General features: G+C 38.9%; 1 protein-coding gene across 3 annotated transcripts in view; it reads left to right on the top strand.

Moving 5' to 3' along the window:
- The window catches only part of TASP1 (taspase 1), a 78,545-nt gene extending 74,601 nt beyond the window's left edge, over window positions 1-3,944 (top strand). For all 3 annotated transcript variants that reach the window (XM_005525430.3, XM_005525429.3, XM_088052870.1), the window contains exon 14: window positions 2,513-3,944. In XM_005525430.3, coding sequence (XP_005525487.1) covers window positions 2,513-2,608 — 96 coding nt within the window. In that variant the 3' untranslated portion in view covers window positions 2,609-3,944. The remainder of the gene's footprint in view (window positions 1-2,512) is intronic.
- Window positions 3,945-12,412: the final 8,468 nt, after the last annotated feature.

The following is a 12,412-nucleotide window of genomic DNA, read 5'->3' as shown; positions in this document are numbered from 1 at the left end:
ATCTACCATTCTTTGACATAAGCTTTCCTTAAAGAGAGGCTTCCATGGAGTTTAGTGGAGGATTAATTCAGGAAAATTATTTTTTCCTTTTTTTTTTTACTGGTCCCAGGCACAATTTCTTCCAGGTGTGGGTTCATTCAACTTGTAAATGAATTAGTCTGTCAACTGACAGACTAATCAAGTTCAATTAAAACATTTCCTGTCGTTTTTTTGTTTGCTTTTTTATTTTTAAGTTTCAAGAATCTAAACCTAATTGACTATACAATCTGGACTTAATGTAAAATATGATGTTGGGATATAAAAATGTAACAAACTTTACAAATAAGTTCTGTGGTTCATTTAAAAATATTCAGTGTTCTTTGATGTTTCTTTTTATTTACTGGAGTTTGTTCTTATGGTTAAGAACAAGGGAGATATAATTGTAAGAATTTACTTGGGAGTTTTCTGAAGTTGTCTTGACATGGCAATGTTATCCTTTCAAATTATTTATTAAGTAACATCTTAAACATTATCATCTTAGATCTGTTTCATTTTTGTTCTACATAAGGCAGCCATTGGTGAAAGTAATAAAAAGTAGTCAGTGTAAACCAGATCTGTATTTACTCCATCACAGAAAGTATGCAAATAAACAGGATGCAAGTAAAGGCTTTAAGAAATGCTTTTTTATATGTGGTTTCAGTGTTTCTGTAAATGGAAATCTTCATATTCTGGTGTATAGTGGTTTGGGGTCTTGTGTATGGGAAATGTGTTCCTCCTGACATAGGAAATGATTTCTATAAGAAATGTATTGTGGGCAGCTATTTAAGCATAGCTACTTGCTAAGGTATTAATTGATATGACTACCTGCTTATCCCCTCTTGTACATTTTCCTTCCCTTGCTCAAAAACTTACTAGGATTAACTTAGTGGTTTGCTCTGATTGCAATACCTCACTAAACAACCAGTAGCATTCTTCTCTGACGAAACAAATTTGCTACCATGCCCATCAAACTGCTGCTTTTATGCTGTCATCCTTTTCATTTATATATTCTCATAAAAATATCATGGATCTGTCAGTCATAGAATAAAAATACCTTTCTTCCACTTAATTTTCTTCCTTTTAATTTATTTTTTTTATTAAATTTATGAAATGACATCTACAGAGAAATTGTCAGTTACATTTTGGGGAAAATGGTAAGATTTGAAAGGAATATTTTCTTGGAATGATAAATCACAATTGTAACTGAAATTATTCTGAAAGTAGGGACATGCTCATGTATCAAAATAAATTCTGGAAAGCCAGAGATCAAATTTGTAGCAATAAAATGAAATCATTGAAATGTTTTAAATTAAATCTTATTCTGTGATTTAACTGAAACCTAAGTGCAGGCACCAGGATACCCTTATCAAGAAAGGGATTAGAAGAAGCTGCCTGAGACAAAATGTTTCTTCAGTGTAATGAACTGAGTCTAGAGTCTCAAATCACTTTCTGCTCAAGTGATGCAAACTTTTCTTACTGAACTTTTATATTTGTGCTTTTTGTGACACCCTGTTGTGTCATTGCAGGTTAGACATTTTGGAACAACTAACTCTTTTAAATGGGATAATGTATGTACAGACAAATATGTGGTGGGCTGCACTTACAGGAAACTGTAGTTTCTAAATGCCAGCAACATTAGTTGTGAGCTTTATACCATAGCAGGAATAATTTCTAGTTCTAATTTAATGTAACTTGAGCAGTTTTCATGGTGTAAAAACATGTGCAAAGGGGGATAAAAATTCATTACTCTTAACAGTGAGTCAAAGTATCTTTTCATAAGTGATAAAACATACCCCAGTATATAAAGGATCACTAACAGATTTTTAGAGTCACTGAGTTACAATTCAGTTATAAACTGGAGTTTTGTGCACACAGACAAACGTACCCACTTCCTGGCTGAAAAATTCTCAAAAGGCTTTTTAAAACTTTCTGTGGAAAAGATGTTTATTGGAAGAAACACAATTGTTCTTTGGGTTCATTTATTTGGTAGTTGACAACAGGAAGTCTTTAGAGTTTTTTAGGTGGATGAGTAGGTATTTTATGCAGAGAAATTCCTTCCTTGCATCCTGATCATTGCAGTTGCCTTATGCTCTGAAGTGTTAGTTTGTCAAATATTTAATTGTCTGAGGTTTCTCAAAGGTGTATTTCTGTATGCAGTAGGAAAGACTTCTGAATCTCCCTAAGAAATAGACCTATAAACCAGGAAATGCCAGAATTATTTTCTTTTGTCTTCATTCTGAATATTTCTACATTCAGTGCATTGATTCATCGAATTTACCTTTTCCATGCATCTGTCATAGTCTTTCTCTTCATGTGTTAAACATTAATGCAAACAAGATAGAAGAATAATCTCAGTTGCTTTTCAAGTTGCTTTGTAGTTTGTCCTCAGACTACAGTGAGAGAACAGCTTAATTGTTCAATACTTACAGGCTAACTTCGTCCTGCATAATTTTGCCTTTTCTCAGTCCATAATATTCTCTTGACTTTTCCACAGACTCACATTTCAAGACTACCACCTGGAGCTGTGGCAGGACAGTCCGTGGCAATAGAAGGAGGAGTTTGCAGGCTGGAGAGTCCAGAAAGCAGCTGATTCTTCACTTCATTGCAAAGAATGTGAATGACTTTTTGTACAATAAGGTTTTTTTTTGTGTTTTAACAGATGTTGGAAATTCTGCTTTTGTTTTATACTCCGTATTGCAACCATGTGCACCATGACTTGAGACAAGTGCTGCTGTAGTTTATGTTCTCACTCTGTGAATGGGGGTTGTGTGCATGTTCATTTTGTCTCACAAATAAAATAGGAACTCACCCCAGCTGTGGAAAGATCACGTACGATTAATGATTGAGTTTTCATTTTTTTGTGTTGAAAAATAACCAAAAGTTAAGAAAAAAATAATTTAAAGATATGGTCACAATTGTCATTCATATTCTATCTAAATTTAAAAGTGACAGGCCTTTGAAGTGGCTTTACAATTATGCAAAAAATTATTATGGTTTCTAAGTTTCTCAGTGGTTTAAGGAAATCCAGAGGTGATTTAAACATGAATTGTTTTTTTCCTCTCCAATAAGGAGGATTTTTTTTTTTTTTTGTTCAAAGAATGGTTTCAGTGAAACAAACTAGAGCAAAATTAAGGCTCAAATTGTTTTTAAATAGTCTTATAGGCCATATCTGTGTTCCCAAACCAAGATGTTAATAGCTCCAAGCTGTATGTATTGCAAAAAGCTATATGAAGATAACGTATCGTTACGCAGTCTTTATGTATAATGGAATATTACAGTGTAAATAAGAAAACAAAGTTTATGGAAAGATTCGATATTATTCTTCACTTCTGCTTTAAATCTATTTTTAAGAGAGGTACAGAAATGAGCATATTACTGGATGCAAAGTGCAATGTGTATTAGGTGGCTGGTGGGAGGTCTGACACTGAGCTTTCGTGTTGGTAAAGCAACTTCCTCGAGTCCAGCTGCAGCATGGGTATTTATATAACTGTGTGTAATATGTATGTACCGTGCATAAATTTACTGTAACTCTTTTGATACCTTCCACAAACCTGCAGTGTAAAACAATGTAATCCTTGTCTGCCTTGTGAAGAAGCATTGGCAGCTGAACTGTCATTTGTCACCAGTTTGGATATGTGAGCCTAAGGTTGCCCAAGTCTTAAAAGCGAGTTCTGACGTACAACCTTCCACTCAGTCCTTTTTCCTTCACAGCACTGGCAGCAATAGAAGACTTTTGTAATTGATTCATTGTCCTGATAAGTATGCCAAAGAGAAACTAAAATAGTTCATCTTTTTCCCTGGTGGATATTTGATAATTCTGTTTTCAGAAATAGTGGATGAATAGCTATTCAGACTGTATTCGCTTAAGCAGGCATTGTATTTGCCTGTTTTGTAATGTTGTGCCTGCCTATAACAGACATACTTGACTGATGAAATTGTTATATTGATTGTAGTATCAATCTTTCATGGAAAAAAATAAATTTTTTTTAACAGCCTGAGTTCATTTTCACTATAATGCTACAGCATGCATTGAGATACTGTCATCTGTGTGTGGATTTTTAAATTGTGACTTCAGTGTAGCCCTATAGTTGAAGATATTTCAATACAGTTCTGTAAATAATATAAAACAGCAGCTTTCCAGATTGCACAACAACAATGTGGAATGTACCTGTCTTAAAATAGTTTGTGCTGAAATACAGTTCTCGAGGTTGGATCCTCAGTGGTACACTCATGGTCTGAGGAAATGAAGGACTGTCCTGCAGCACTCCAGAAATGATGCAGCAGAAGCTGTGTTGTCACAGCCCTTAGAACTGCTCTGATGTGGTTAATTATTCAGTGATTATGTGGACCCTTCACTGTGCAGTGAGTGAAAAGTTGAAGATGATGTATATGGGTTTGTGCATACCCAAATTGGAAAATGGCCTTGTTATTAGAAAAGCTAAAGGAACAGTGTTAGCCTGCTTTTATTCTAGAAGTGCTTATCTGTACTGACATCATAGAAATTTTAGCATAAATTCACTCTTTCATGCCATAAGTGTGGCATAATGCTTTGTAAAATGTAAATTGATGAATTGTTTCTTCCCCTTACTTGCTTAATCTCTCTTTTTGGAGGTTTGGATCCAGCGTAGGATTTTTGCGGTTTGTTTTTACTTTACTTTTGTGTCTATACAATACCCCAGTGATTTTTTTTTTCTTCTTTTTGGTGCAGAGTTCTCTACCTAAGGTACATATGAGAAGAAAACTGTCTTAGCATGCTTGAATTTTGGTATCAGCAATTTTGAAGACTGAGAGGAGCAGAATTTCCCATCAAACTCCCACTTAAACCAATGAAATACCTTACACTACTTGAATTATGGGTCTAATTGTACTACTAGTTCTATTTTGAGCTTAAAAGAGGCTTATGAAATATAAATGGTGAGGAGGGACACTGCAATGACGTGGTCTGTAAGCCCTGTGAGTGATGAGTAACCACTGGCATTAAGTGGCATAAGATACAGCCCAAGAGGAAATTACACAGCTGACAGCAATAGCTGCTGAAATTATAAAGGGTGAGCAAGTGAAATACATAGAAATAAAATTTGAATGCTGTTGATTTTATACTCAAACACACAATTACATGGCCTAGAGGATTTTGTAGCAGACAGGTCGGTGCCAGAGTAGTCCTATTCAGTCTTCAGCCATAATACATTTTCTTGCTTAAAGTTTCTATTAGGTCAAACCAAACCTGACATGTAACCCATTTTTTATCTTATTTTGCTCCTGTGCCTTTACAGCATGAGCCTTCAATGAGTGATTTCAAAGGGACTCAACTGAGCAAGTTATGGAAGACAGGCTTGTTACACTAAAATATCTTAAGAGGTGATCTGAATTCCAGTTGTGGGGTTTGTTGGTTGGTTGGTTTGGGTTTTTTTTAATAACTACTCGTTACAGTTTTTATATTCTGCACATATGAAGACTGTGCTTTTCTGCTTGTGAATTAACTTCTGGAAATGCTGTGGCATATGAGAGATTTGACTGAGGTGGAGGAGAGGACCTGATTTAGGGCAACTGCAGACATTCACCTGTAAATGTGAGTATGTCCTGTAAAGGACAGTACAGAAGGTGCTGTGAAAAGAAGGAAGCCTAAAAGAAAATCAAGCTGGTAATAAATCTGGGGTTACTAGCAAGGTTAGGGTAACTGCTAATTGTTACTTAAAATGTAAATTAAAAGCAGAATATAGAAAAAGTGCCCAAAGGAATTGATGGCTATGGCATTACAGGTACAATATTTCACAGTGGGACATGGTAGTTGTGCAGCTGGACAGTCTTTGTAACCCAGTTTTGAGCAGAATGATGCAGGATTAGAGGGGAAGCTCTCAAGTGTGTATTTACATGCTTGTTAAAATGAAGACTTGCAATTGAATGAATTCTTTTTCTTCCAGTTGTTATGTGAGTCGTTTACTTTGAGTCAGAGATATATATCAAGAGTTCCATCATTCAGTGGTAGGGGGATTTATCTGTTGAAAGACACTGAATTGCATGGCCAGTTTTTATAGTGTTTGTGCAAATAACTGAACACCATCTCCTCATTCTCAGAAGGTTTTCCACTTACATAATTGGGATCAGTGTAATTCTGGGTGGCTGACATCCTGTCCTCTTAATAGGGAGTCCCTGTTCCATATTAAAATATGACTTAGGCAGAGAACCTGGTTTTCATGTCAGCTTAATTGATAGGAGAAGGTTTAGGAGAGAATTGAGTAGTTGAAGGGAAAATTTATAATGTTGCTGGGCAGGGAAATAAGGCTTTTGTTAGCAGAGTATAGAGAATTAATTTTCCAACAGGGGAGAGCAGAAATCAGTGGAAAGTGGTAGAGGGAGATCAAAATTATTTTGAAGGAAAGAAAATCTAAGAGACAGTAACCAAGAAACCTGGATTTTCAAAGAATTGATACATCCTTCACATGCTATTAGGGCTCATTTTCCAAGGGGTATTTGAAGAAACAAGGTATGAACTGCTCCGTCACACTTGGTTTTCACGTGAAAGACTTGTTTTGTTTTACAGCAAACTGAAGAAAAACAACAGAATTTCTGTGGCTTTTGGCCTCCATGGAGTGTCAGCAGAGGTTTTGTAGATTCCTTTCAGGAGGGTTGGGAAAGGGCCACTGCCTCATACCAGAGGCCAGATCTGCCAAGAAATGCTGAGAGCCTGTAACTTGCAGGAAATTGTGCTGAGATTTTATATGGAAGCTTGTGGCAAAGGACTCCTGCAGTGGGTCTAAAGACAGCATTACTGATTAATAAACTTACCTCTTTTCTTTTTGCTCATTTTTTACAGGAAAGCTTGTGGGAGCTTCATTATTCACTCCATTGGGAGATAACGACATGGAGCTAAGGAGGACTTGTACAATGACTTTTATTGTTTTAGATTCTGGTGACACAGATTAGATTGTACTCATTCCACATAACCTGAGGCTTAAATCCCCGTAAAGACAATTAGCATCACTTGATAGTGATTTAAACACAACAAATGTGTCTTGTACCCACTCCTGTCTGCCTAATGAAGCAAATAAAGTGTGTTAGCATGAGCAGCAGGCACGGTGAGACCTGATTTCCCTTGGCCTTGTGCCTAAACCATCATACCAGTGAGAACATTGTGATGCTGCAAATATCCACTACGGCATAGAGATAGAGACCAGCTAAGCTCATCTTTCTGAAACAAAAAGCCTTTCAAAATGAAATGCCATTTTCAGAAAGCATCACACCGAGGCAAGTGTCTGAGGTGAGATCCTGTCCCCAGTGAGGTCACTTGGAGCTCAGCCATCAGCTTCAGTGGAGCCAGGATGTCATCCTTGGAGGTATTTGTCTTAGAGGACTCAAACTTTATGGGTCCCTTAATGCTAATCCTGAGAAATGAGGTGGTGTGAGATGTTTTGATGACTCATACTTCTTTTTTGGATTATCTGGGAATATCTGCTGGGTGTGTAGGGCTCCAGCAAGCCAAGTGAAGAACCAAACCACAGACTCCTGGGCAAATAGTCTGCTGTAACCAAACAATGACTGTACTAAAAGGAGCTAAAGGGCTCACAGCACTGTTTTATATTTACAAGTTTTCCTAAAGATAACAATTTCTGCAACCCTGGTTTCACTTCAGGTACCTGTGTGTGAATGGTATCAACAACAAACCACCAGAGCACAACCTTAGGCAAGGATTCCCATGGTACAACTCACCTGTGGCAAACCACTGTGTTCCAGGTAAGTGCCAATAGGCCATGACACCAGCCTGGATTGTAATATCTTCTGGATGTACTGTACCTGTGATAGAAATCCTACTGAACATCGTTTTTAGAATTTTTTCCTTAAAATGTGAGCTGTGACTGATAACAGCCACACAATGCAATTCTGCTGGAGATCTGGTCCTGCTCCCTGTCAGCTTGAGATTTGGTTTAAAGTTGAGATCAAATTGTCCATACTGAAAACACTGCTGCATTTTGCAGCTAAGAGTAAACTCTTTTGTCTCTGGTGTTTGCAGGTGTTAAGGCCCTGGCTGTGAGGAGCAGGATGGGTAGCAAGGAGTGAGGAAAAAAAAGTGAGAAACAGCTCCACAAGCCCTTCTTGCAGGAGAGGGTGGAGAATTTGTGGATGAGGGAGTAATACTGAGCCTGGGAAAGAGGATATGGGGGAAGGTGGTGTTTTAATTTGCCTCGGTTTATCACTATCCAAATCTATTTTAATTAGCCATGCATTAGATTAATTTTCCCCTAGCTGAGTTTGTTTTACCCATGATGGCACCAGTATCAGTTACACCTGCAGTCATGATTCTCTTCAGGACTATATCCAAAGAGTAAAATTTTGCAGGAAATACTCTTCTGGTAGGTTAATTTTCTCTTGGGCCAGGGGGGCTGATGTTTTTGAGCTCTGCAACTGCATGACTGTGTAAAGGAAGCATGGGAATGCATGGCTGGAAGAGGGATGGGGAAGACAGAAAGACTTGCTTTTAGCTGATGTTAAATTGGTTATAAAATGAAACTGCTCCCATCATCCCACTCACTGTGATTCTTCTTCATGTTGGATGTTGCTCTTACTGCTTCCAGTCAATCCCTAGAAATAACTGCTACAATGTACCATGGATCTTCTTGGGAAATTATCACTGTGTTTATAAAATTGAATTTGTGGCTGTTTTTTTGAGAATCAGTCCTAGTTAAGTACAGTTCTTGATCCAATGAAGAAACAGTTTCTAAAGTTTGGAGGCAGTGAGCTCCTCTGGGGGAGATTAGAACAGGCTGAGGCTTGAGGTAATTAATGGTCAGTGCTGTGCTATGATGGCCATTGAAACTAATTGTGGGACTGCGGAGGAGAGGGATATTGTTTCGAACCCCAAATTGTTTCAAATTTTCTCATATCAATGTGTCACATAATGTCCTTGAAAGAAAATTTATCCAACCAAAAGACAACATCGTGGCACAGCAGAGAATGCTGTGTGATAGATGACTTGCAAACTGTTGCAAATAGATGATTTGCAACTGCTGCAATTCCATTAATTCCTTAGGGAAAAGGATTAATGGATAGAAAAAACCAGTATTTTGAATATCTTCTTTGCACATCAAAGGAATAGTTATTCCCAGATAAGTTTCAAGAATCCTGACTAGCATTAGGGAGGTACCTGAATTAGGAAAGAACTCAAAAATAAGGAAACACCCAACTAAAAATGATGAAAACAAACCTGGCAAAAAGTTCACTGTTAATACACAAGGGGCAGAAGGCAACCAAATTATCCTCCAAGTTCTCCAAAGTGTGACTTGGACAGAGTTTTAAGTTCAGGTATGACCTAATGCGGTTTTCTTTTTTAGCTGTTTTTCTATTTTACTTGTTTTCAGTTTTGAAACTAAGATGCCTTTGCTTTTGCCTTGCTAAAGCATTTTTCACATTAGGTATCTCTAAAGTCACACAAGTTAATTTAAAACAAAGGTGCTTTTATTTCTGCAGGGATGCCAAGCCCAGGTCAGTTAGTCAATAGGAACTAAGCCTGCAGAGAATGGCACCCAAATGCATTCAGGTGTCTGAAGAAATGGGTAGACTTTCAACACTCCCCTGTGCTTTGTCTTCAAACTAGTTCAAATTCCAATCCTTCATCCATTTCACCTCAATAGAATGAGCTAAATAGAATGTTAGGTGGTCTCACAAATGGCACACACAAAGTGGTAAAAGCTCTCCTTTTACCCCTCCTGGAGAGGTAATGAAGGAAACAAAACCTGTTGCTTTTGTTTTCCTCCGAAACTGAGTTGTAGCACTCGCCTTGCCCAAGCCCTGCCCCCAGGATATGTCACAATGTCTTCAGGATGCTTCCTGAATGCCACAGCTTGGTGATTTGTATCTCAGGATACTGGGAGGACTGAAGCCTGTATCCGTCACTCTGATGCTGTTGTCCCCTCTGCACCACTGCTAAGAATCAGCAGAGTAATTTGCCTGGGAAAGTGCTTGAGGTCTCCACCTTAAAAAAAGTCAAAGACTCCAAAAACTACATTTTAACGGGTTTTTTAGTAATAATGGTGGCCAGACTGGCTAGTCAGTGTGATTAATTATTCATTTGGAATTCCTAGGTGCAGGTTCTTTCAGGCCAGTGTGCTCCTGGATTGTATGTGCATGTATTGTATTTATTAATGCCCACTTTATATCCTGTTCTCTCCACTCTTCTCTTTTCATCTTTATTTTCTCTTTCTCCAGCACCATTACTTGTTTCACTTCAATATTACTAACAGAGGGTCAATAATTAAATTTCCCCCGTGAAATGAATGTGTGTGGCTAGAAAGAACAAGGAAATGCAGCAAGTTCCAGAACTGAAAGAAGACTGGTGAGTCCCTCGAGGATCCATGCCCAAAAAAGCCTTTGTACAGGATTTTTTTTCCCAGTTAGGGCTAAAATGTAGGTTGCTGTGAGCTCTGTTGGCACAAATGTAGAAGAAACCAGGCATTGTTTGATCCAGTGATTAGAGAACAGCTTCATTCACAAATGAGAACCTTTTAATCTGGTGCAAAAGTTTTGAATTTTAATTTCTATTTATTTTCACCAGTTTTTTTTCTTATTTAATTTCTCAGATTTTTCAGATCTGAGATTTTTCACAACCGGTAAGAATCACCTGCACAGTAATGTAATGCCAATCTTGCACTGAATATCACCTAAATAAGGCACTGCCCCTCTGCTGGCAGCAGGGCAAAGGTGCCATCCAGCCTTTTTGTACTTTCTGGTGAGTTTCTTTTTTCTGCCCTGAAAATTCTTCATCAAAGATATTGCTTCATGCAGCCCTGTTGTAAAGACCAATATGATGTCCATGTAATTTTGCCATGAAAAAATCCTGTATTCATGACATAAAAGTAGATACAGTGAAGTGGGCTTGTAAGAGAAAGACCACATAAGCTTTTGGTCCTTCTTTGCTGAAACCTTTCACATGGCTGGAAAGAAGATATAAACCCTTTTCCCTTCCTGATAACTAATTCTCCTTACCTGAAAATACCAAAAAGGAAAAATTGTTTCAAATGAGAGCTGACGTCTCCTCCTCATCTTAAATATTCTAATTATTTCTATCTCCCATGCAGATAGGCTGCAAGACCTTGTTCCTGTTAGTCATGTGCCAGTGAGGATACCAAGTACATTTTGTTTCAGTCCATCTTGTGAGGAAGGAAAAAAAACAAAAAAAAAAAAAATCCACTAACTTGACAGTGGACTTTTAAGTTTATAGGTTTAGCTAAACAAGATAAGCTTATTTCTTGGTGAAACAATGCAGCTCTCAAGTTCACTGTCTGTGCATACAAATCCAAAAAGGGTCACCTGCTGTTGACTCTTTCCTCTTTCTGTCCTGGTAGCCTGCTGCTCCTGCATCCCTGCTTTCCTGGTGAGCTATGGAGTCTCCGTAGTGTGCTTGTGGCCTCGGGTTAGGGAAGAGGCCTTAGCTGAGAACTTTGATCCAACTCCAAGGAGATGATGGGTGGAAGCTCTGTGCCATGCCGTTGTGTCCAGCCTTTGAAGTCTGGGATTAGGCTGGGGGAAGGAAGAAGTCCTGCACGATATATCCTTTTGATGTGAAGCTCTGGTGAGTGATGATGTGAGTTCAGCTCAGGACTTTGAGGCTCCAGCCTGTGCTGAAGGGCTGTGATGAACCCTTCCTCTCTCCTGGGACAGAACATCCTCACATGAAGGGATGGAGGAATCCTGGGATTCCCCCATTCTGGGCTATAGCTTTGTTGACAGACTTATTTTTCACTCGAGCATAGTAAATAAAGTTTGTCTCCTGCTTGGAGATGATTCATGCCTCATTATGCTTAATAATTCGAATTCCATGCTCGGCTGCTGCTTCCCCTGTGCTCTGCCAAAGCGAGCGGTCTCTGCTCTGCACAGCTCCATCTGTTGGCATTGCTTTGCGTATCGGAAAAAGGCTAAAAACCCAATAATCCTTCTCCTCCCTTCCCCACTTCAGCAAGAGGAATAGTGTTTTTGCTGTGAATGTGAAGGAGATGATAGACAGGGAGCATGTGGCACCATTTGCTGGGATCTCAGACTAGTCAGGAAAGTTCCTGCATCCCTGGGCTCCCCTGCATCTTCAGCATCCTTCAATATCAGAAGTGCCCAGTGCCTGCTGAGTGTGCTGCAGATCTGGGCAGTGATGGGGACCCAGTGCCCCCGCTCCATTTCCTTTGGTGTTCCAGCCCAAACTTGCCACACCAGGAGCAGCAGCAGCTGCCTGCCAAGGGCTGACAGGGGCTGTGCTTGCTGGAAGCAGAGAAAGTGGCCGTGTCTGGCGATGTGGAATGGCTGTGTGAGCTCTGAGTCCTGCCCACGCACAGAGACAGCTGGAAGGGAGCTGCAGGAGCAGCTGCATCATCAAGAGAAAAAAGGCAGGAGCCATCCCTGCATGGCTCCTCTG

This window comes from Pseudopodoces humilis, chromosome 3 (assembly GCF_049639895.1).
Source record: "Pseudopodoces humilis isolate 2021_Gansu_Grassland_sample_001 chromosome 3, ASM4963989v1, whole genome shotgun sequence".
NCBI classification, from domain to species: Eukaryota; Metazoa; Chordata; class Aves; order Passeriformes; family Paridae; genus Pseudopodoces; species Pseudopodoces humilis.
This window is presented reverse-complemented; position numbering and strand designations above follow the sequence as displayed.